The sequence below is a fragment of the Pongo pygmaeus genome, chromosome 10 (genome assembly GCF_028885625.2).
Source record: "Pongo pygmaeus isolate AG05252 chromosome 10, NHGRI_mPonPyg2-v2.0_pri, whole genome shotgun sequence".
NCBI classification, from domain to species: domain Eukaryota; kingdom Metazoa; phylum Chordata; class Mammalia; order Primates; family Hominidae; genus Pongo; species Pongo pygmaeus.
Genome location: NC_072383.2, coordinates 15272577 through 15296112, shown reverse-complemented (window position 1 = coordinate 15296112; position 23536 = coordinate 15272577). Strand labels below are relative to the sequence as shown.

General features: G+C 38.4%; 1 protein-coding gene across 1 annotated transcript; it reads left to right on the top strand.

Annotated features, from left to right (window-relative positions):
- Positions 1 to 5730: 5730 nt before the first annotated feature.
- ART4 (ADP-ribosyltransferase 4 (inactive) (Dombrock blood group)) lies at positions 5731 to 23455 on the top strand. The gene is made up of 3 exons (XM_054444579.1): positions 5731 to 6285; positions 8098 to 8806; positions 19879 to 23455. The coding sequence occupies exons 1-3, from the start codon at positions 6097 to 6099 to the stop codon at positions 19968 to 19970; spliced, it is 990 nt and encodes a 329-aa protein (XP_054300554.1). The 5' UTR covers positions 5731 to 6096; the 3' UTR covers positions 19971 to 23455.
- The last annotated feature ends 81 nt before the right edge of the window (positions 23456 to 23536 follow it).

Below are 23536 nucleotides of genomic sequence, written 5' to 3'. Positions count from 1 at the left end.
AAGAAGCTATAGCTGGGTGGAGGAGAAAAGCCATCAATTTCTAGTAATGAACAGAAGTTACAAATTGTTCAAGATACAGTCAGGACAGAAGATGCTAAAAGTTAACTTTATTTCTAGGGAGTAGCTTGTGATCCAGGGAAAATACGGAGTAGGGCAAGAGCTATTATGTTTGGCAGGATAATAAGTTAGAAAACCTTCAAAAGGCAGACTTCTGAGCCACACGAAGCATTTACTCACCATGATCTATCCAGAGAAAAGCAAGGTCCATCCTCCCTGAATTGTGCCCCTCTGTCCAGTATGGTAGAGACACATGGAAATAAAAGAAGCGGTTTGACTACACAGGGTGCAGTTAAAAAACCTGGTAAAAAGGCCTTCAGTTCGTTGTCTCTTAGTGAACAAAACAGAAATGTATAAACAAAGGATTATTTAATATAAAGCCATTATACCCAAAGAGAGGTAGCTTAATTTCAAATTAAGCCTGGGCACTAACACAAGTGTAGAAGTAAATTTACAACCACTAATCCATGGAACACGGAGAATTGCTGCTGCTGCTGCTGCTGGTGGTGGTGGTGGTGGGAAACCTTGTTCTGCTTAGCAAGCTCAACGTACATGAGAAACAGCCAAGGATTCCACCAAAACGAACGCCAAAGTGGGGGAGATGCTGAAAATAGAGGAACACAATGCAATAGAAAACTCCAGATTTTGAAGCAATACTTGCCCCCCAAAGACTATATTGTCACACATACATGTGCACAGACACACACACACACACACACACTTTTTTTGAAAAAATAGAACTGTAGGAAAGTTAACTAGAAGGAGATTGCAGAGGTACTCATGTCATCATGCTGCTCTTCCCTTGCTTAATCTCCCGTTTCTGCCATCTTGTTTCCCATAGATTGGTCCACTCATTCCACCTCTAAAAGCTCAGTCCTGCCCTGTGTGCAGACTGCCTCACGTGCAGCCTCACATGCCCTCATGCCTCAGCGGGAGCCAGCCCGGTGCCTGGGCATTGGATGCTGGGTCCTCTCAATCACTGCTCTTTTCATCGAGGAATGTGATCCCAGACTTAACTGGGATCACAGCTCCTCCCTAGAAATGTAAGTAACTTCCAGTTCTCTTAGTCCTGACTATGCCTCGAAAATTTTAGAGCTTCTACTCTCCACTAAAAATTGATGATTTGGAAATTAAGAACCCATTTCTAATCCCCATTCTCTAGTGAATTAATGTGACTAGTACTCTCTTTTTTTAAATTCCCTTTGGGAAATGGAGCTTTTTGACAGAATCTCCTCCTAACTGCTAGGCCCCTGTTACCATGAGCTGACTTTCAAAATTGCACAGATCTAAGTTCCTAGAGAGCTGGGACCATATCTGGTTGGTTATGGCTGAATCCCCAGAGCATCATGCAGAGCTCATGCTCAGCAAATATATCGTTTTCAAACGTGTGAAAGGATGGCTACTCCCTTACCTTGTATTCCCAATCACTCTGCTCTACCCAAGTGTTGAGACGGTCCCTGAGTTATGTCAGATCTTCTGCTGCCCATTGTGTCCCTGGGATTTGGAGAGACTCAGGCATAGCCCTTGGGCAAATGTCTTTTCTGTGAGCCTGGGCCTCAGAACCTCCTATGCACCACTAGGAATTCTGCTCTGTCTCTCCCAGAATAAATGGTCTTCTTGTGGTTGCTACCCAAGCTACTGAAATTTGGAAGCATTTATTCATTCACTGATTCATTCAACAAACACTTACAGAATGCTAGCCGTTGTGAGGGCGCATGCAGCAGAAGTTCCTCTGTCAACAATGTTGAGGAAATTCACAGAGGAGTGATGGGGGCGATGATAAGGAAAACAAAGCTCTTTCCTGACACTAAGATCCTATGCTTTTAAAGAAAAAAGTGAGAAAAAGAAAGGGTAAATAACATAATCTGATGATCAATATATAACCAAGCAACCAGATACTATAATAAAGCAATTGCTTTAATAACTATTATTGCAAAAGGTATTGAAACAATAGATGCAAATGTCTCCTGAGAATGGTAAAACATCTCCCTGTGATTTCCCTGCCAGAACTGAATAATCTGAATCTAATTACCAGGAAATAATGTGCAAGCCCCAATTGACAGGCATTCCACAAAATAGCTGGCCAATGCTTTTCAAACCTGCCAAGGTCAAAAGGCAAAATAAACACTGAGGAAGTATTGCAGCTTAAAGAGACTATGGAGACTTGACAACTAAGTGCAAATTGTGATCCTGGGAAGAGCCATAAAGGACATTATAGGAACAGTTAATAAATTTGACTATGAACTATGGATTAGATAATGATATTATATAAATGATATTTGTAATTAACTGTGGTTGTATAAGAGAATGTCCTTGTTTTATGAAACAAATGCTGAGGTATTTAAGGGTAAAAGAGCATGATGTCTGCAACTTATTCTCAAGTTGTTTAAAAAAAGAGAATGATAGAGCAATTGGGGTAAAATATTAACAACTGATTAATTTGGAGAGTGTATTGAAATTCCTTCTACTCTTGCACCTTTTGTGTAAGCATGAAATGTTATCTAAATAAAAAGTTATAAAAATATGAAATAACTGAGGGAGCTTTGCTCACTTCTGTAAGAGTGTTAAGAGTTAAGAAGGAACTGATAAGTTAAAACGTAGATAACTCAAACTCATTCTGCCTACCAAATTATGGGGTCACTATCAAACAACTTTCCTGTGAATAACAAGTACTTCTGGCAACAAAACACTCCTATTAAATTTAGACACAGATCTGAAGGAGTTCAACAAGATCTAAACAGGAACTACTAAAGCTCATTGCCAAACCTTAAGGCTGGTAGCAAAAGATAAGTTTCTTCCCTGGGAAAGGACCTCTAGTGAGTACTGCAACCCATTCTCTGAAAGAAGGTTTGGAATAGTCTAGAATGTCTAGAATTTATTCCAGAAAATAGATCTGGAAAATTAGCAAAACCTCTTCTTAAACAGCTGCTTAAAAAATAAAATAAAATTAACTTTAACTGTGTTGGACACCCTATGAGTTGTTGGTCTTTCATTTCATTGTCAACAGAGCCCTGCAAGACTGGTGTTACCATGTCTACTTTTACATATGAAGAAAATGCAACTGAGAATTAGTGTAATTTGTTCCAACTCACAAAGGTAGGAAGTGATGGAAGTAAAATTCCAACACAAGGTCTGTGCTACTTCAAAACTTATATCCCAACCCATCAAGACAGCACAAATAGGCTGCATTTTGAAGAACCGGGTATCATTAAATGATAACTGAATGCACCCCAAACTCTAAATTAACTAATATTAAATTATTACATGAGAATCTTAATAAGATAGCCCTTAAGGCAAAGATGACTTTTTATTGACTCCAAACATTGTCAGAAAACTTTTCTTTTCATTTTAATTCAAATATGTTCACATATACACCAGACCTTGGGCTTTTCCCTACCCCAGTTGTTTTCACTGATGGTTCTCTCTCTCTCTCTCTTTCTCTCTCTCTCTGTATTCCCCTTCTCTCTCTCTCTCTCTCTCTATCCCCCTTCTCTCTCTCTCTCTCTCCGCCTTCTCTCTCTCCCCTCCCCTCCCCCCTCCCCCTCTCTGTCACTCTCCCCCTCTCTCTCTCTCCCTCTCCCTCTATCTTTCTCTCTCTCTCTCTCTCCCTCTATCTTTCTCTCTCTCTCTCTCTCTCTCTTTCTCTCCCCCTTCCTGCTCCCTGCCCCATTCCCTTTTCTGTTCTCCCTCTTTTAGACTGAGTGGTATAAAATGTTACAGTTTTCTGCTGCCCTCCAGTGGTCTTATCCTGGAAGTGGCAGTCACGATAGGAAAAATAGCAAAACGTTCATAGAAGATAATAATAAAATGACACACTGTTTTAGAGTGTTTTAAGATCGTGGGCTTCAGGGGACAGAAAAGCACCTGTGATTACTGAAAAGTTATTAAACTTCACAGGGCCTCAACAACCACATTTATAAAAGAAAGGTTAAAATATCTCCTCATGGTCGTCCCGTGGGTTGAGATAACATGCAAAAAGGTCTTGAAGTACAGTACTTGCTCAATAAAACAAAAGTTTCACCTTATTTAAGCCTGACAACTTTATATAAGTTAAGGAAACTGAGGCTAAGCTCAAATTACTTATTTTTTAAAGTTACCTCAGCCAGCATTGTGGGTAGAACTCGACCTATAATTCAAATTTTCATATTCTAATTCTAGTTCTCTTCATGACACCTCAATATTCCAAAGTAACAGTTGCTAATAAGGAATCTTAAGAATTTTTAAAGTCTTAAAGGGATATTTTCACACACTGCTAGTGGTTTCCATTAAATCTAAAAAGTATGCATTCCATGGATTAGTAGTCACATCTCTAGAACTGCATCTTAAAAATTGTGAGAAACACACAAAGATCTATGTACTTGAAAACAAGCTAAATATAAGATATTTATTAAATAAACTTTGGTGCAAATAATAATAATTGGTTTTATTTATTGGAAAATTTCTAGGTGCTAGATGCTATTCTAAGGGGTATGAATGTATCAACACTAAAATGAAGTTGGTACTATTGTTATCTCCATTCAACACATGAGGAAACAGAGAGACAGACAGGTTAAGTAACTTGTCCAAGATCACACATTTAGGAAGAAGGAGCACCAGGAATTGAACTGAGATGTCTTATTCAAGAGTCCATGTTCTAGTCACTTATCAATCTTTTTCTGAGACTGTCCATGGATCCACCCATGCTATTCCATTGTGTGGCAGCACCTATATAATGGAATATAGTAAACCTTTGTTAAAAAAATGTTTCAATAGGTATTAAATTATATAGGGACATGCTTACATTAAAATATTAATGGGAATAAACGCTATGCAAAACTGCATACTATATTATTTCAGTTCTAGAAACATGTGTGTGTATGTCTAAGGGTGTATAAATCAAAATCCAGACCTAATTAGTGGCTATCTTCAAGTGATGGGTTATGTGTAATTTTCTTCTCCTTTGTGCTTTCTAAATATTCTGAATATTTGTTAATGAGACAGAACTGCTGTAATCATCAGAAAATTTAGATTAAAAAAGATTTAGGGTGCCAAAAAATTCTAGAATACTTAAGAACAGCATTTAGTTTACCTTAAAAGTTAAAAATTGAATCCAGAAGTAAATATTTGCAAGAAAAACAATTATCAAGGATTGCTAACTTTTAGTTTCTTAAATAATGAATCCAGAAGCATAAATACAAAATATTTGCAAGAAATATAATTATATCAAGGGTTGGGAGGACAGGAAGGATGTTCAGACTAGAAAGGGTAGTACCTACCTAAAAGAGAGTGCTTAATAGAACTGTGCTTGATTAAGTTTGCACAGTGGACCCTATTTTAACTTATGTCAGCTCTACATAAGCAGTCTCCTGACAGTCATCATTAGGATTCACTGGAGACTGGAATTGTGTGGACAGAGGGCCTGATATCTTCAGAAGTGAAAATGGGGGAAGAGCTTTGAACCCGGAGGTACAATCTCTGGATTGGAGAGTTTCAAAGGTGCCAGGGAAAAGCACTACAAAGAGCCTTCTTTTTGACAATAACTCTAAAACACACTTTGCTCTGTGACAGCCCGTCCTGGGCAGGGCCTATCAGCAGGGCCAGATGAGCCTATAGACACCCAGGGTGGCGTGTTCCCAGCCGCCCTGCGCATGCCAATCTTATCAGTTTTGATGGAAGCCTGGGGCTCCAGATAATGCTACTTGGCCCCAAACGCTGGACAGAGCATGCTTTTTCCTGTTTGGCTGGGAAAGGGAAGGCTGAACTGCTGAGTCTGACACTTACCAGGACTTCGGCATTCCCCTGAATACAGACTAGATCAGAGATTTTATTTTTTTAATTGAAAAGTAACTTGGGTTCTCTTTAGAAACCCTTATTTGGTGTGCGCGTCTGGCTATTTCACAGAGATTTCAGTTTTGCAAAGAAGTTGGAGTTGATTTCTTCCCTCAGACAAGCTATTGGTTGTTGGGCAACAGAAGTTGCTCAGCATAGACATGGGAAAAAAAGGTTCCTGCTGAGACTGAAAGAAAACCTCAACGGAGAACTCTGAGAATTCATCTCAGGATGAAGCTGCAAGGGCAAAGGAGAAGTATTTGTGACACAAGCAAATGGGGTCCATTGATCAACAGATGCAAGAAGATTCTTCTCCCAACTACTGCACCTCCTGCAACGATGAGAATCTGGCTCCTTGGAGGTCTGCTGCCATTTCTGCTGCTCCTCTCTGGCCTGCAGAGACCCACAGAGGGTTCTGAGGTAGGGGGACAATTGAAGAGGTGATCTCTTTATGATCAGTGCTCCAACAGAGCATTCACCCGGCCACAGCCTTTAAATGGCCCAAAACTTAGGCATTCGGAATCTGGTTTCATTCAGACATTTTAACAAATCATGTTAGTAAAGAGTGTTGAAAACAGTTATTAAAAATTGTAGAATCCTTCATTGTACACTTGACATTATGGACGCTAGTGGCATAAAGTTATTTTCCTGATCCACTGTAAAACTTAAGTAAAATATTGCTTCCATAGTACAAACAATGCAAAATAAACCAAGTCTATTTGGCTTTAAACTCTAGCATACAGATTGACTTAAGTTTTAAGTGAATATTTTAATTAAGATCTGTGTAACAAAAAACAACCTAATGTTAAGAGATGACAGAGTACATATTTGAGATCTAGTAACATATTAACAAAGTTTCAGAGTTCATCATGACAATTGACAGAACATTGTATTATTGGTTTGGTTTGGCTCGGCTTGGCTTAAATAGATACCGTAGACCTATTTTAATACCTGCTGTGAAGAGTTATTGGTTAAAATCGTTTAATCAGTCTTAAAAATGTGTTCTAGTTTACAAACAACTAGCTGATATCTCATCATAAATAACATAGTAAAAATACCAAATGGGATGTTCTTTAAGTTCCAGTTCCAACATCCTTAACATTGACTGGATGGAATGTGATCCTTTAACATGTCCCTTAATGAGTACTGTTTATTAGGAAAACATCATTTCTTTGCCAAGAAAGAAATGTTTTAGAATTTATATAATTTACATATGGCTCTAAATGATAGTCTGATGATATTTTGTGGACTTCTATTCAAACCTGTCATTTCAGTTTAGCATGCACTAGACGTGAATAAATAACATTCTGTTGGCTACCCATTAGAAAGGAATGTCCTTTTTCAGGAGGGGAGGGACTTTCCTAGGCACATTCCTGACCACTGTCCAACCGTTGACTCACTCTGCTGTCCCCGAGGGGGACAAATGTACTTGACTGGTAACATGGGAAAAAACAACTGGGTGTGCTGAGTTTGGCTCTGCTCTTCATCCTCCTGGGAGTTAGCTTGATGGCAAAGGGCATCAGTTCTCTGTTTCCCCATGACAAGAATCTTACCTGGGCAGGCCCCAGTTCAGTACTGCCTGCAAACGAGTTGGTCCCATTCTGGAATTTGCTCTTAACAAGCCACTTGCTATCAGACCTAACGATGTGACTGCTGTAGCATGCCCTTATTCAGTAAGAAAACAGATATTTTGGCTTTCATATTTTGCTATTTTTATTATCAATGTTTTCAGAACCTGGGTAGACAAGAAGGTTGTTACTTAAGAGAGCCCCCCTAGTACTATTCATAGCTTAAGGATAAAGTTCAAGGATTTAATCTGGTTTTGGACATTCATAAAAGTGATATTTTTGAAAACACCAGTGAGAGAATAGAAAGAGGGGGGAAAGTAGAGGAAACAGAAAGTGTAATTAAACTACAAGATTATGAATTTTTTCTTCAAAGTACTTACCATGCAAACATGCTGTGATTTTAGTGATATTAAAAGAGTTACTTCCTCTCTGGGGAGATGAGTTTTTCAAGCTTTCAGTAATTTATTTATCAAACCAAATTCAATCTCTAGCACAGGTCATTGATGCAGGAAGGATTGGAACAGTGTAATGATTTTCAGTGAAACTTACTTCAGCAAATATTGGTTTCCAGGAGAAGACTTAGCCTTATAGAGTACAGCAAATCTGCAACCACATTCACCATCTGATTTGAAAAATTAAACTCAAGATTTTTCTTTTTTTATAGGTTGCAATTAAAATCGACTTTGACTTCGCACCAGGTTCTTTTGATGATCAGTACCAAGGCTGTAGCAAACAGGTTATGGAGAAACTAACTCAAGGGGATTATTTCACAAAAGACATAGAAGCCCAGACGAATTACTTTAGGATGTGGCAAAAAGCCCACTTAACCTGGCTTAACCAAGGAAAAGTTCTACCCCAGAACATGACTACCACACACGCTGTGGCTATTTTGTTTTATACATTGAACAGCAATGTTCATTCTGACTTTACTAGAGCCATGGCCTATGTTGCCAGGACTCCACAGCAGTATGAACGTTCATTCCACTTCAAATATTTACACTACTACCTCACCTCAGCAATCCAGCTGCTGAGGAAAGACAGTATCATGAAGAATGGCACTCTGTGCTATGAGGTGCATTATAGGACGAAGGATGTCCACTTCAATGCCTACACAGGGGCCACCATTCGATTTGGCCAATTCCTCTCCACATCCCTCCTAAAAGAAGAGGCACAGGAGTTTGGAAACCAGACACTATTTACCATATTCACCTGCCTGGGTGCACCTGTACAATACTTCTCCCTCAAGAAGGAAGTCTTGATCCCTCCCTATGAGCTGTTTAAAGTTATAAATATGAGCTACCACCCAAGAGGAAACTGGTTGCAGTTGACGTCAACTGGGAACCTGAGCACGTATAACTGTCAGCTGCTAAAAGGTATTCTTTATCTAAATTGAGGCCACTCAGGATCACAGACCACTGCTCTTTTATAAAAGTTATTTTTTCTCAGTGGGTTTTGGGGGAAAGACCAAAAACATGAAAACTAGCCTTTGGTAATGATGGAACTGACAGATTGGAGAAAATCCACTTTATTTATTGGCTTCTTCTCTTTTCTTCCTACTCCATTACCTCTAGGACAATAAGTTCTGCAATGAAATTATTATGTAAAAAATTGCAGACAGACAGAGTAAAGCTTGACTGGAAGGTGGAGCATAAAGATAGCACTTTTACCTTCTCCCTCAAACTCATTGTTTTTGTCATTGTCATTACATGGATAAGGAGTTCTAAAAGTAAAGCAAGAGGCAAGATATTTATTCATTAATTTTCTGTTCATTAATCATCTTCTATTGTGATGGGGGCCCTGAAAATACGAATGAATAAAGCAAAATTATAACCCAGGAGGATTTTTAGTCTAATGAGAAATGGAAATGTGAACAAATGTATACACTCAAAAGTACTAAGTGATATACCAAATATTTAAGCAAACAGCTGTGGCTGCTCCGTGCAGGGAGCTACTCATTCTCTCCAGGAAAAGTGAGGAAGGCTTCATAATAGCCATATGGAACTTGTCATGAGAATGGGAGTTTTCAATGAAAGAAAAGTCATTTTAAGCAGAGAATAGCTTGCTGTGGTTTGAATGTGTCTTCCGATAAGTTCCTGTGTTGGAAGCTGAATCTCCAATGCAACAGTGTTATGAAATGGGCTCTAATAAGAGATGATTGGATCTTTCCTAATAAGAGATGATTGGATAAATGGATTAATGTTGTTGTCATGTGAGCAGGTTAGTTATTGTAAGAGTGTGTTATTGTAAAGAGAATCTGATCACTGGAGCCTCTCTCTGTCTTGTGCACCCACTTCTCTTCCACCATGTTACGGTATAGCACAAAGGCCCTCACCAGATGCTGGAGCCATGCTTTTGGACTTCTCATCCTCCAGAACTGTGAGAAATAAATTTATTTTCTTTACAGGTTACCCAGTCTGTGATAATCTGTTATTGCAACAGAAAACAGACTAAGACACAGCATATGTTAATCACAAGGATTTCAAATAGCCTGGTGTCTTCAGGGACTCTGAAATTCTGGCTGGCTGGTGTGTAGGAAATGTAGGATATGGGAAAAGAATAGGAGTAAGAAGGGAGGAGAGGATTTATCCAGGTGGGAGAATTCTGAGGGGGCCTCATTATAAAAGGTCTTGTATTTCATGCTAAGGACCTTTTAATTTTATGCTGTAGGTAATGAGAAGTCATTAGAAGTTTTTAAGGAGTAGAAATCAATTTGGTCAACATCTTAGGAAGGGCTCTGATGATATTGTGAAAAATGAACTGAAGCAGGAAAATTTAGAGATATCAAAATACAAAAAAAGTTAAACTTTTTTTAAGAAAAACATGGCTGATTGAATTTTATGTTGCCACCTAGCCATTTCATGGAGGGGTAGTTGTATAGCAAATCCTGTGCCCTCTTTGATTCAGAAAAAAAAAAAAGAAGACTGTCTTTATTCATATATAAATTTATTCACACTCACAGTTAGCTAGAATCCAGTTGCAGGGTCTACCTTCAATATATCCCCAAATTTGTCTTCGCTGTATCATTATTGCTATGATTTATAATTCAGGCTCTCAACATTTCTCAACATGTCAGGGCGGTAGTGTTGCAAAAGTGTTCAAACTGGCATCCACACTGAGGTCTAGAATCTGCTCACTCTGTCCTAGCTATAAATACAGACCAGGGAGAGGAGACCTATCAATACTTTCATCTCCTCACATGTCTCCTTGGAAACATGGCAGCAAAATGAGTGAAATGAGTATCTGCCCCACTGACACAGGAGATTAGTGTTTGTAGAGGATTAAAAACTATAGTAGAATATGAAGAAAACAGTGAGATTTTGATAATAAATGAAAACATTCATAGCCAGGTTCCAGGATTCTTTAGAACTACACCTGACTAAGATATGATTACTTCATTCTCATCATGAATTTGGAACATATAATTCTTCACTAGGATAGTAAGCACAGTAAAATATATTCAATGAAAAATTACAGAAGATTTATATCAAGCATTGAGTGGGAAACTGAGGGAAAGGAGTATATAATATAAACCATTACTCACATTCTGCCACTCTATAAACCTCAAAGAAAAATATTTCAGGACACCCCCACCCAAATTAATGATCTTTGCTTTCCTATGGTGAAACTACCCAAATGCAACTTTAACTTAGTTTTGAGTTAAGGTTTAGCTGGGGTAGCCACATAGATCACTAAATTCTGAAAGTTTGGTTGGTCTTAATGAAATATTTGGAATCACCAATCACACTTAAGGGAATCAATAATCTTGTATCGCTCTGTAAGCTCCCTGGGGACAGGAACTCGACCACATAGTATTTGAGAACTAGGCAGAAAGGCAGTTTGAGCCCAGACCCACTCTGTTTGAATTTATATCCCACTGTACCACTTAATAGCTATGTGTTCTTGGTCAAGTTGCTTACACTCTTTTTTCATCTACCTAATAATCATCATAACAGAACCTCAGAAGACTTTTGTGAAAGTGAAATAAAATGTAAAATTATTGGCCAAGTGCGGTGGCTCACACCCGTAATCCCAGCATTTTGGGAGGCTGAGGAGGGTGGATCAATTGAGGCCAGGAGTTTGAGACCAGCCTGGCCAACATGGTGAAACCTCATCTCTACAAAAAGATACAAAAAGTAGCTGGGTATCATGGCACATACCTGTAGTCCCAGCTACTAGGGAGGCTGAGGTAGAAGACTCGCTCGAACCCAGGAGGCAGAGGTTTCAGTGAGTTGAAATCATGCCACTGCACTCCAGCCTGGGCAATAGAGTGAGACTCCATCTTAAAAGAAAAATAAATAAATAAAATTATTTATATATTCTATAGCATATAATAATGGTAAATTAGGGTTAGCTATTACTAACTTCAGTCCTCTGGCACATAGAAGTGCCCAGCCTATTTTGTTGAATGAGTGAATGAATGATGGTGAATATACCTCTAAGCAATCTGAGCCTTAGACTACATGACCATATAACGCAATTAATTAAAAACAGTTCCAATATTTGAAGAAGGGAAGATATTCTAGAAGCTTCAACCCCTAGTCAAAAGTAAGCTGTTGTCACAATGTAAATGATCAACATGGTCACTTGCAATGTGAGTTACCGTAACTAAATTTTTCCCAGAAATTTATCAGTTAGAAGCTTGTGTGGCCATGCAGAAAAGCTTGTAAACGGCAGAATAAAAATACCACTGGTCATGATGTGAATCATCCTGTTGTCTGGGGGATCCACAGTCTACACTGTGAGTCACTTAGTAGCCTTCTCGGTTATCAGATCTGCTGTCTCGGTATTGCAGTGTTTGTTTTCAAGTGACCCTCATTTTATTTCACAATGGCCCCAAAGTGTAAGAATAGTGATCTTGGTGATTCAGATATGCCCAAGAGAAAGTGCCTCCTTTGAATGAAAAGTTTAAAGTTCTCAACTTAATATTTTCTTTATAAATTGAAGTGAAGAGGGAAGAGATAGGTCAGAGGCATCGTATAATCAGCCAAGAGCTAGAATTGGAGCATTTTCTCACCCTCCACAGCTATGAAACTATCTGGGAAGGTAAAAGAGGGAGAGGAATAAGCTCACATTGCAGGGATGCCTTTCTTCCTTTGACCCCAGACTCTGGCTAAGGGTTGCAGAGAAGGCTGGTCCATCCTCTGGTTCCACCTGACCTACCTAAGCCTCATCTGCCATTGGCTAGTTGGCATCACAGCCATTTAGTTGAGGGCAAAAAATTGCAGTAATGCCCCCTTGCCTGTGGTTTTGCTTTCTCTGGTTTCAGTTACCCGCAGAATATATTAAATGGACAATTCCAGAGATAAATAATTCCTAAGTTTTAAATGGTATGCCATTCTGAGTGGTGTGATGAAATCTTGTGCCTTCCCTCTCGGGATGTGAATCATCCCTTTGTTTGGGGGATCCACAGTCTGCACTGTGAGTCACTTACTAGCCCTCTCGGTTATCAGATCTGCTGTCTCGGTATTGCAGTGTTTGTTTTCAAGTGACCCTCATTTTATTTCATAATGGCCCCAAAGTGCAAGAATAGTGATCTTGGAGATTCAGATATGCCTGAGAGAAAGTGCCTCCTTTGAATGAAAAGTTTAAAGTTCTCAACTTAATAGAAAGAAAGAAAAAATTGTATGCTGAGGTTGCTAAGATCTACGGTAAAAATGAATCTTCTACCTGTGGAATTGTGAAGAAGGAAAAAGAAATTCATGCTAGTTTTGCTGCCACACTTCAAACTTTATCATTGGTGATATATATATATGAAATAATATGGGGTTCACTACTACCTGTAGTTTCAGGAATCCACTGAATGTCTTGGAATGTATCCATTAAGGATAAGGGGGCACTACTGAATACAGTCTTGGATAGGACACCATCTCTATCTCTTCTTATTTAAAAAATGTTTGATTGCCAGCCAGGTGCAGTGACTCACGCCTATAATCTCAGCACTTTGGGAGGTCGAGGCAGGTGGATCACAAGGTCAGGAGATCGAGACCAGCCTGACCAACATGGTGAAACCCGTCTCTACTAAAAACACAAAAATTAGCCAGGCGTGGTGGCACGCGCCTGTAATCCCAGCTACTCAGGAGGCTGAGGCAGTAGAATCACTTGAACCCAGGAGGCAGAGGTTGCAGTGAGCCAAGATTGCGCCACTGCACTCCAACCTGGGCAACAGAATGAGACTCTGTCCAAAAAAAAAAAAGTTTGACTGCCTTCAGAATGTTTTCAGTTATTCGCTACAGTGTTGTTTGTTTGTTTCCTTGTTTCTTTGTTTTTCTCTCAATCAGTAAGCTAAGGAACATCAGAAAGGTCCTTAAAGTGATTTATTTTAACTGATAAGTAGTACTTACCCCAACATTCTGGAGCAGTATTGGACTGAGCCATACATGAACAATAAGAGGAAGGAAGTAGTGCGTCTTTCTTATCTGGGATCCTTAACAGGGAGGAAGTAAGATCAGCGGACTCTCCCCAGACCCGACTTTCTAGATAGCTGCTATTTCCCACTTCACTGCTCCACTAACCCCAGCCTAGGGAATTCACAGACGGTGTTCTGGAACACTGATATCTAACTCCTCACGAAACTGTAATCTTCTCTGGACACTATTTCTCATTCTTTCAGCTTTGTTTTGTTTCATGAGCAGGAGCCACAAGCTATTCTTTGTCCCCAGAAGTCCCTATAAGCCAAGTGAATTATGTTTTCTCTCCTGTTCCCTCTCAATCTGACAGACGTGATACTGGAAAACCACTTGAAGACCTTTAAAATTACCCAGCAGTATACTGTAATTCTCCCAAAGAAGAGACAGTATATTAAAGAGCATAGCTTCCCCAGTCCTTCAATTTATGCTAAAATTGGTCCTGTTAACTCGTAACTCAGGTTTAAAGAGTTTCCAGGAATCTGTTGCTTTTAGAGAGACAAGAGATCAAATTAATAGAATTATACTATTTAAGGAAGTAAATTTGCAAAAGGAAAAATTGTCATTCTAAACCAACAGCTTTCCCTCTAATTATTCTGTCACCCCTCACGTGACCTATACTGGTTGCCATAGAAACAGGTGTCTTCATGCCCATTGGAAGACTCAAAATACGTTAACAGAATGTAAGTTATTTGCCCTTAAATCTTGCTTCTTTCAGCAAAATAACCTATGCCAAAAATCTGTAGACACACAAATACATGCTCTGTTCTATATCATTGGATTCACAAAGAACAGGGGTTTATTTGTTAAAATGTTTCACATAATCAAAATTCTTAACATGTTTCTAGAGAAATATAGGCAATTGTTTGTAGTCAGCCTGGTTTTACATGTAAACTTCACTTTTTAAAAACCTGTATGATTCTGGTGGGGAGCAAATGAATGAATGCATGTAAAATCTCTTAGAATAGTATCTGACAAATGTAAGTACTCAAAACTTTTAAGATACTATTACCATTATTATTATTTATTTTATTAGCTTTCTATTTTGCCTGTTTTCTTTTACCCTGAGCTTCAATTATCTAAAATTAGTTTACCCTATTTGTGGCATCACAATGACCTTGAAGTAGAGTGTCTGTCTCAGATAAATGGATGAAAGAATGAGTCATTGAATAAACCTGGGAGACCATATGGCATGGTGGAAAGTGAATAAACTTTGGAGCCAGAAAGATTTGGGCATATGTTAGTAGCTAGGTGGCCTTGTGCAAATGACTTAACCTCTGAGCCAGTTTCTTCATTTATAAAATGGAAGTGATACTCACCTTCTGGGAATGTTGTGATAGCACTGGTGTCTCTGCCTCCTCTAAACACAACTGAGAAACTCTGGGAAAGTACTTTGCACATGGAAGTGGGATAATGGTACTCTGGGAAAGTACTTTGCACATGGAAGTGGGATAATGGTTTAATGGCACAAACATGTGCTTCAGTGAAATTGATGGTAAGAAGAGAAACAAAGGAAGAGGCAGAAAGAATAATGCTTTTCATTTTCGGGTGCTAAGTTTTTGCTAGGTAATATTCTAAAATATTAACACTCTTGCTCCTTGTATTTTGACAGAAAGAGGCTATAGATAGCATTTGCCTCAAACACTAGATTAACTTGATATAGTGCACATCAGTTCTACCTTTTTCTGTTTTTTAAGAGACTATTTACTTCTGAACAGTCTAATAAAATTCAGATTCAGACTTCATGAAATAAAAGTTATAATCATTATGTATTTCTTCCAGACTTTATACCCTAAGGTAGAGATGACCGAAATCAGGTTATAATATACTGATAAAATGATATTTGTTAAGCAGTTTAGTTTACAAAATGCTTTGACACCCATTATCTGTTTAGTTTTTACAACCACCCTGTAAGTCAAGTTATTGACTCCGCTGTACTGATGTGAATGCTGAGATTCAGAGAGCTTAAGGGATTTGCGTAAAATTATTCACAGTTTACAAATGACAAAAATAGGATCCTTCCCCATGTTTTCTAATAAGAATTCCAGGACAATATTCTCCATAGTCTGGTTTCAGGGGATTCATTCATTCTTCAGCAAATATAACTGAGAAACTACCATTAGTTTTAAGCTACTTGACTATGACTGTTTACATTATAAGTCAGTTCACACACACATAAATATGCAAATACACACATACACATAAAATACATAGTTATCCTTTTCATAGGCAGTGTTAATGCTAGTGTTTCTATTCTAACCTATTTTATTACATTATTAAACAATGATGGCTATGAACTCCTAAGCTGATGTCACAACCCATCAATGGATCACATTCCCCAATTTTAAAAATACTGTAAAAAGGTAAAGAGAAAATTAAAAACTTTGAACAGATAGTCAAATAGAAAACTAAAGATAACTACAAAAGTAAAAAAAATGTGAGGTATCCTCAAATAAAACTTTAGTTTGTAATTAATTTAATGCACAGCTGTCTTTCGTTTATTTTCCTAAATATATGGTCCGTGTAACAACAATAATAATAATAATCCCAGGTAGAAATGATAATGGCCATAAAAGAGGTAGAGAAAAAGTATCAACAGAGTTAGTCACTTTAACCTGACATAATAAAATTAAAAGGAAGCTATTTTTAACATCCTAATTATTATATAGAGGACTTATGAATTTTTTTTGAAGAATGACTATGATTGCAAGACAATAGTGTCTATGTGTTTGTCTCTTATTTGGGCATCATCATAATAGCAGCTATTATTCATTCATTCAACAAATCAGTATTTATTGGTCACTTGCTTTTTGCTAGGCACTATCCTAGGTGCAGGGAAGGAAATAGGTGAAAATCCCTGCCCTTGGGGATTTACATTCTATTGATGTGAGGCAGAAATAAACAAAATAAATAAGTAAATTATGTCATAGTTAGTAGGTGGTACATACTAAGGTGAAAAATAAAGCAGAGTAAGGAGATAGGGAATACCATGGGAGGGAGTGACAATATTAAACTGGGTATCAGGGAAAACTTCACTGAGAGGGTGACATTTGAGCCAAGGTTGAAAGGAGATGAGAGAGCCAGTCCCATATATATCTGAGGAAAGAGCATTCCAGGAAGAGAGCACAGCAAGTGCAAATGCCCCAAGTAAGAAGCAACAACAAGGATGCCAATGTATGGGAATGAGAGAAAAATAATAGAAAGTGAAGACAGAAGATGATGTAGATTCGATCACATAAGACCTTAAAGGCAGTTGTAAGGACTTTGGCTTTTCCTCTTAGATAGGATACCACTGAGAGGTTTTGGGCAGAGAACATAGAAGATTGTGTCAAAACTGACCTAGCAGCCCATTAGAGGATAAACTGTAATGAGGTAAGCAGAGAAACCAAGTAGGGGGCTATTTCAATCATTCAGATGAGAGATGAAGGTGGTAGAGTGGAGGCAGTAAGGTTTGACCAGATTCAGAGCCAAAAGGAGGTCCTCACACATTGGAAGTGAAGAATGAGGGAAAAAGAAGAGTGAAGGATGATTCCAAGGTTTGGCTAGAGTAACTGAAAGGATGGAGGTGGCACTCGCTGAAATGGAGAAGCCTGGGGATGGAGTAGATTTAAGAGCAGGAATTTGGTATTTGACATGTTATATCTGAGATGTGCAATAGTAACCCAAGCAGACATGTTGAGTGGACAGTTGATGCACAAGTGTAGAATTCCGAAGAGTGACCCAGGATGGAAAGATAAATTTGAGGTCAGTGGGTTATGGGTGGTATTTAAAGCCATGAGACTGGATGAGCTCCCCACAAAGGTGTATAAATAAAGGAGAGAAAATGTCCAAGGACCAAACCTCAGGACACTCCCATTTTAAAAGGTCAAGTACAAAGAAGATGGAGAGGCTGGATGTGATGGCTCACACCTATAATCCCAGCACTCTGGGAGGCCAAGGTAGGTGGATTGCTTGAGCTCAGGAGTTCGAGACCAGCCTGGGCAACGTGGTAAAACCCTGTCTCTACCAAAAATACAAAAAAAATAGCCAGGCATGGTGGTGTGCGCCTGTAGTCCCAGCTACTTGGGAGGCTGAGGTGGAAGAATCACTTGAGCCAGGGAGGCCAATGTTGCAGTGAGCAGAGATCGCACTGCTACACTCTAGCCTGGGTGACAGAGCAAGACCCATCTCAAAAAAAAAAAAAAAATGGAGAAGGAATGGCCAGTGAGGGAGGAGAAAACTAATAGAGTTGGTGTCCTAAGAGCAAAATGAAGAGTAAGTATCAAGGAGGATGGAGTGATTCACTACCATAAATATGGTTGATAGGTCAAATACAGTGAGGACTGAGAACTGACATTTACATTCCAGGAAGCTCAACATATAATCTCTTGAATCAGACCCTCTAGGTTAAATACTGGCTCTGTCACTTACTGTGTGGCCTAACAGAGACCCCTAAGCTCTCTAAATACTGGGAAAGGGTGGGACTGGAAATCCTTGTGATCTTTAGCCTCAGTGAAGAGGAAAAAAAAAAAAATTGTTTGAGAACCATTCTAATGATTGACCTGCTAAAGTGGTATTAATGCTTCCTAAGTCTCTGTAGGGATTCATATAATTTGATTTTAACACAAACGTTGACAAAAGTTTAGAAAGATGTATGCTCTTAATTTTCCTTGCCAACTCTTATTGGTGAAAATTGAGGTCTTGAAAATTACTGTATCTACTCCAGCTTGGTGACAGAGTGAGAACTCCATCTCAAAAAAATAAGACAGATATTACTGTATATATATATACAGTATATATATACTGTATATATATTACTGTATATATATATAGAAATTACTGTGTATATATATTACTATACACACACACACACACACACACAACCAGAGTAATTTCTGTCTTTTCTGTCTTGGAATTTCTACTTGTATACACACACACACACACACACACACACACACACACACACACACATTCCTATATAGAAATTCCAAAAAACTCAAAAAAATTTATATATTGTGTGAAAATAGTAGAAATGTATTTCTCCCTCATCTGGTTATCCTATCAAACAATATGAGCAAATATTGAGGCAATTAGAGTTGAATCTCTTCCTCCCAGAAACATCTTTTCTACCTTAAACAATCAGTGAAGACTGGCTGCAAAGAGATTCCAGTCTTTATTTAGACTATTTTTTATGGGGTTTCCATCTCCCATCTCATTTCAGTCCCCATCCCATTATATGGTTAATTATTAGTTATATCTGACAATATTTTTTTTTATTTTCCAGTTTTGCTTCCACACCTAACTGGCTGCTAACTTATCCCACATTTCCTGTGAAAGGTGTATATGTGTAGTTAGTACACACACACACACACACACACACACACACACACTCCAAACAGGACTGTGTGAATATTTCTTGCTCACCTTGTAATGAAAAATTCTATGGATGGACATGTAATATACAGACAAACAGGTTAGTGGTTAAGAATGCAGAATTGAGACAAACTGGCCAAGTTTGAATGGTGCCTACACTACTTACGAGATGTGTGACACTGGCAAGTTTTTTCACATCTCTGTGTCACAATCTCATCAACTAAAAACCAAGGATAATGAGAATAAAAATCTCATAGGTTTGTTGTGAGGCTTAAGTAAGTTAATAAATAGCCAGGGCTCAAAAAAAATCCTAGCACAAAATCAGCATTCAGTCTGTGTTAACTTTCATAATGGTGATGAAGATTATGATAATTAATATGGGGATAATGCTAACAGTGATTATGCTGCCGGTGATGATAAAGATGGAAAATCAGATCTCTACTACCAGCTGGCTGGGTTACCTGGGAGTACATCTTTTAACCTCTTGGTGTCTGTTTCATCATCTGCAAAATAAGCAAGTTATGTTCGAAAAATCTAAAAGAATGTGTTTTAAGTAGCTAACTTCAAATGTTTTTATTAGGAATTTTCTAAGTTAAGTAAGTGGATCAATGGATAGATGAGGTAATTTAAGAAAAAAAAAAACTCTGCTACCTAAAATATCTCTAACTTTTGTTTTGTTTTTTTTACAGCTTCCAGCAAGAAATGCATCCCTGATCCTATAGCTATTGTATCTCTCTCCTTTTTGACCAGTGTCATCATCTTTTCCAAAAGCAGAGTATAAAGGAATCTTGTGGCTCCTTTTATTTAAAAAAATATTTAAATAAAATCTTTTTTATTGGCCTTTTGGCTAGAAATGGACATTTATTTTCCAAGAAGGATGATCCCATCATACTTCTGCTGAAACTAGTGCATGGTCTCCTCTTTGCTAATTCTCTTATGCCCTTCCTTGTACCCCTTTGCCTTATTTCAATCTGGGCACCCTAAGTACTCTTGGGGAAATCACTTTGCCCAGCTAGCAACTGATGCAGAGCTGGCTCAGCCTACTGACTGTGATTGGCCTGTAACTCATGCCTTAGCCAATCAGTGTATTTCTTCTTCATGGACACAAAGATTCATGCTGGAATAGAAAATGATCCAATCAGAGCCTGTGAGATACAATCAGGGTAAATTTTTGGAATTGCAATTGGAAATAGAATGGGAGCTTCTTTTCTGAATGGATATTAATGAAAGCAGGGTAGGAGCTTATAGCTGCCAGCAAAGATCCTGCCACCAAGAGAGGAGACCCTACCTCCTTGAGAAAGGACCTAACACAACAAAGGAAGAGCTGATAAATGAAAAGAAACTGAGACCTGATGAGAATGTATAAGCCTCTGGATCCAACTTTGCCTAAAGCTGAATACTACAAGATTTTTCATTATATAAATCAATAATTTATGTTTTTGCTTGCATAATTTGAATTAGATTTTCTATGTCAAGCATCAAGCAGTTGAAGTTCCAATGAATACAAGGACTCTTCCTTATTTTTTTAATTTAGTTATTCTAAATAGGAACAAATCAAAGATCAAATTAAAAAGCAAAGGACAAACTCTTCAGCAAAGAGAAAAGCTTTGAACCCCAGAGATTAACCAAGGTGTGAATTTTCTTCAGAGATTTTTTATGAGCATTCAAGATTAAGCTAGTATGGCCTCAGATGAGAAGACACGTGGAAACTTGAGAAATAAAAGGGAAAATTAATGAAAGATGTCAGTGAAATCTCATTCACCAGCAGTAATAGGTGTTCATGCATGTTCCTATTACAAAAGTTAAAATTTAAACTCATATGTTAATTTGTAGAGAACTTCATGGCAAATTTAAGTCTTCATAGCAAATTTAAATATTAGGAAAACATGAGGGTATGTGTGAAGGTTAACAGAGAGTATGAGAGGAAAAAAACACTGATTACAAAGAAATATCAGCGGTATAGTGAGGTCTCATTACATGTAAACCAGGACATGCAAAGTAGTATAAATTGTTGAATTGCATAGCTGGAAATGTTCTTTAACGCTTCCCTCAGGTAGTAAGTTAGGTAGCAACATAAGGGATTATTTAACTTGATCACGATCACTAAAGACCCTGGTATCAGGCTAAATGGAGTAAAGATGAGGGCTAGCTCTATAATTTTGGATTTTGAAAGTCCATGCTCCTTATCCCTTTTGAGATTTGGATAAGAAGAAGCAAAACTGAAAATCGGTCCATCTATTTACTCTCCATAGGACTTCCTGAATGGCCCATGTCATGATCAAAGAAACAGAATGGGGAATAAGCTACATAAAATTACCTGGCAGGGAGTTCAGGCATCTCTGTACTATCATTCTTTAAACTGGGATTTGAAACTAACAGGGCCAAATCACCTCTGTCACCTAGTTGCAGTAGCCTCTACAGTCAATAAAGGTAAGAATTTCTGCCAGGTATGGTGGCTCACCCCTGTAATCCCAGCACTTTGGGAGGCCGAAGAGGACAGATCACGAGGTCAGGAGTTCAAGATCAGCCTGGCCAGCATGGTGAAACCCCGTCTCTACTACAAATACAAAAATTAGCCAGGCATGGTGGTGCACGCCTGTAATCCCAGCTACTTGGGAGGCTGAGGCAGGAAAATTGCCCGAACCCAGGAAGCAGAGGTAGTGCAGTGAGCCAAGTTTGCACCACTGCACTCCAGCATGGGCAACAGAGTGAGACTCGATCTCAAAAAAAGAAAAAAAGAAAGAAAGAATTTCTACAAACAGACAATTTATATGACTTGGATAGGGTCTTTGGCAGTTTGGTGGCTACCTAGTAGAGAGTCCTGGGGGCATGGCTCTGGGAGCAAGCTTTTCCAGTGAGCATTGATGAGTCAGTAATGACATGCTATGTTGGGAAAAGCCACCCAACATCTTAAGTACATTTTTCCTGTGCCATATAAATGCATGTATTGAGCCGTACTGTGTACAAAGCACTTTGGGGATTAAAAGTTGAGAACACTAGGCCAGATCTCTCTTGAGTTTACAATCTCTTAGGAGAAATTAAGAACATAAGCAAGCCACAAGTGAAATGCCAAAAAAAAAAAAAGGCAAAAGTCAAGTTTTCTGTTCATAACAATTCAAAAGAAAGATTTCTTCCAACTGAGGCAAGAAGAGACACCCGGAAGGCTTTAAGTAAGAGGGTGCATTTGAACCAGCCCTTAGGGCTCTAGGCTGGGAGAAGGGGTGAGCAGAAGGAGAAAAAAACAAAAAAGAGTATGTGCCAAGTGCGTAATATTTGGCCCAAAACAAGGCCAAATATTAAATGCTTGGAGCTGAGAGAAAAATGTGATCCCTCTGGCCTATGATTAGATAAAGCTTTCTATCAGAGATGAGGTTTTATTTAGAGGAAAGTAGAAAATAGAAGTGGATACGGAATGATCGATGTATGTACAGCATAAGGTCAGGAGCAGATAGGTCTGGCAGAGAGTGAGGGGTAATGTGGGCTGGAGAGGAAATTGGAAGCCACTCAGTGAAGCTAAAAAGTCAGCCAAAAGCATTTGATTTCCATGAGAAGTCATAATTTTCTGAGTAAGACAATTCTCCTAAAGCGTTGACTCTCCAGGCACAAGTAGCAATAGCATCCCTTAAGAACTCGTCAGAAATGTGAATTTTAGGGCCTGATCCCAGACTACAGACTACAGAAATTGAACAGTCTGTTTTAATAAGTCCTCTAGATGATTCTGCTATACACCAACATATGAGAACACTGTGACTTACACAATTATCATCCTTAAGGGAATAGCCAAGTTTCTAAAAAAGATAACTTAGTTCTAACTCCTGCTGCTGTTTTACAGATCAAATCTCTGGAGACAGAAACTATTCTCTTAAAATTATGTAGATTCATGAGTTTGGTTAAGGATAAATATACGTAGTTCACATCTCCTCAGTCTCTCCCTATAGTCCAAAGTTGTTGAGCAAGGAATCTGTAGAGTATAGATTTAAATTGATTAAGTTACATGTTTATGAAACTCTAAGAGACTAGTTTTAGAAATTTCACTGTAATTTCTGCTGGGATAAATTTGTTAGCCTGGGATATCTCCCAAAGATAAGGTGGATGCTCAAATATGTGTAAATTCATGCAACTGTTAACAGAGACTGTGCTGTAAGTACTTATGTCCTATAGTAATTTTACTAAACAAATACATGCATGTCTCCTTTTGATGTGTACAGAAATATACTGTTTAACCTGAGGAAGCTGATTGAAACAGGAAAAATAAAAAAATAAAAACACTCAACCCATGTAATACTTTATTTTTATAACAAAGTGTTCTCTTTAATATGCCTATTAGATTATCCTGAAGTTCTCTAT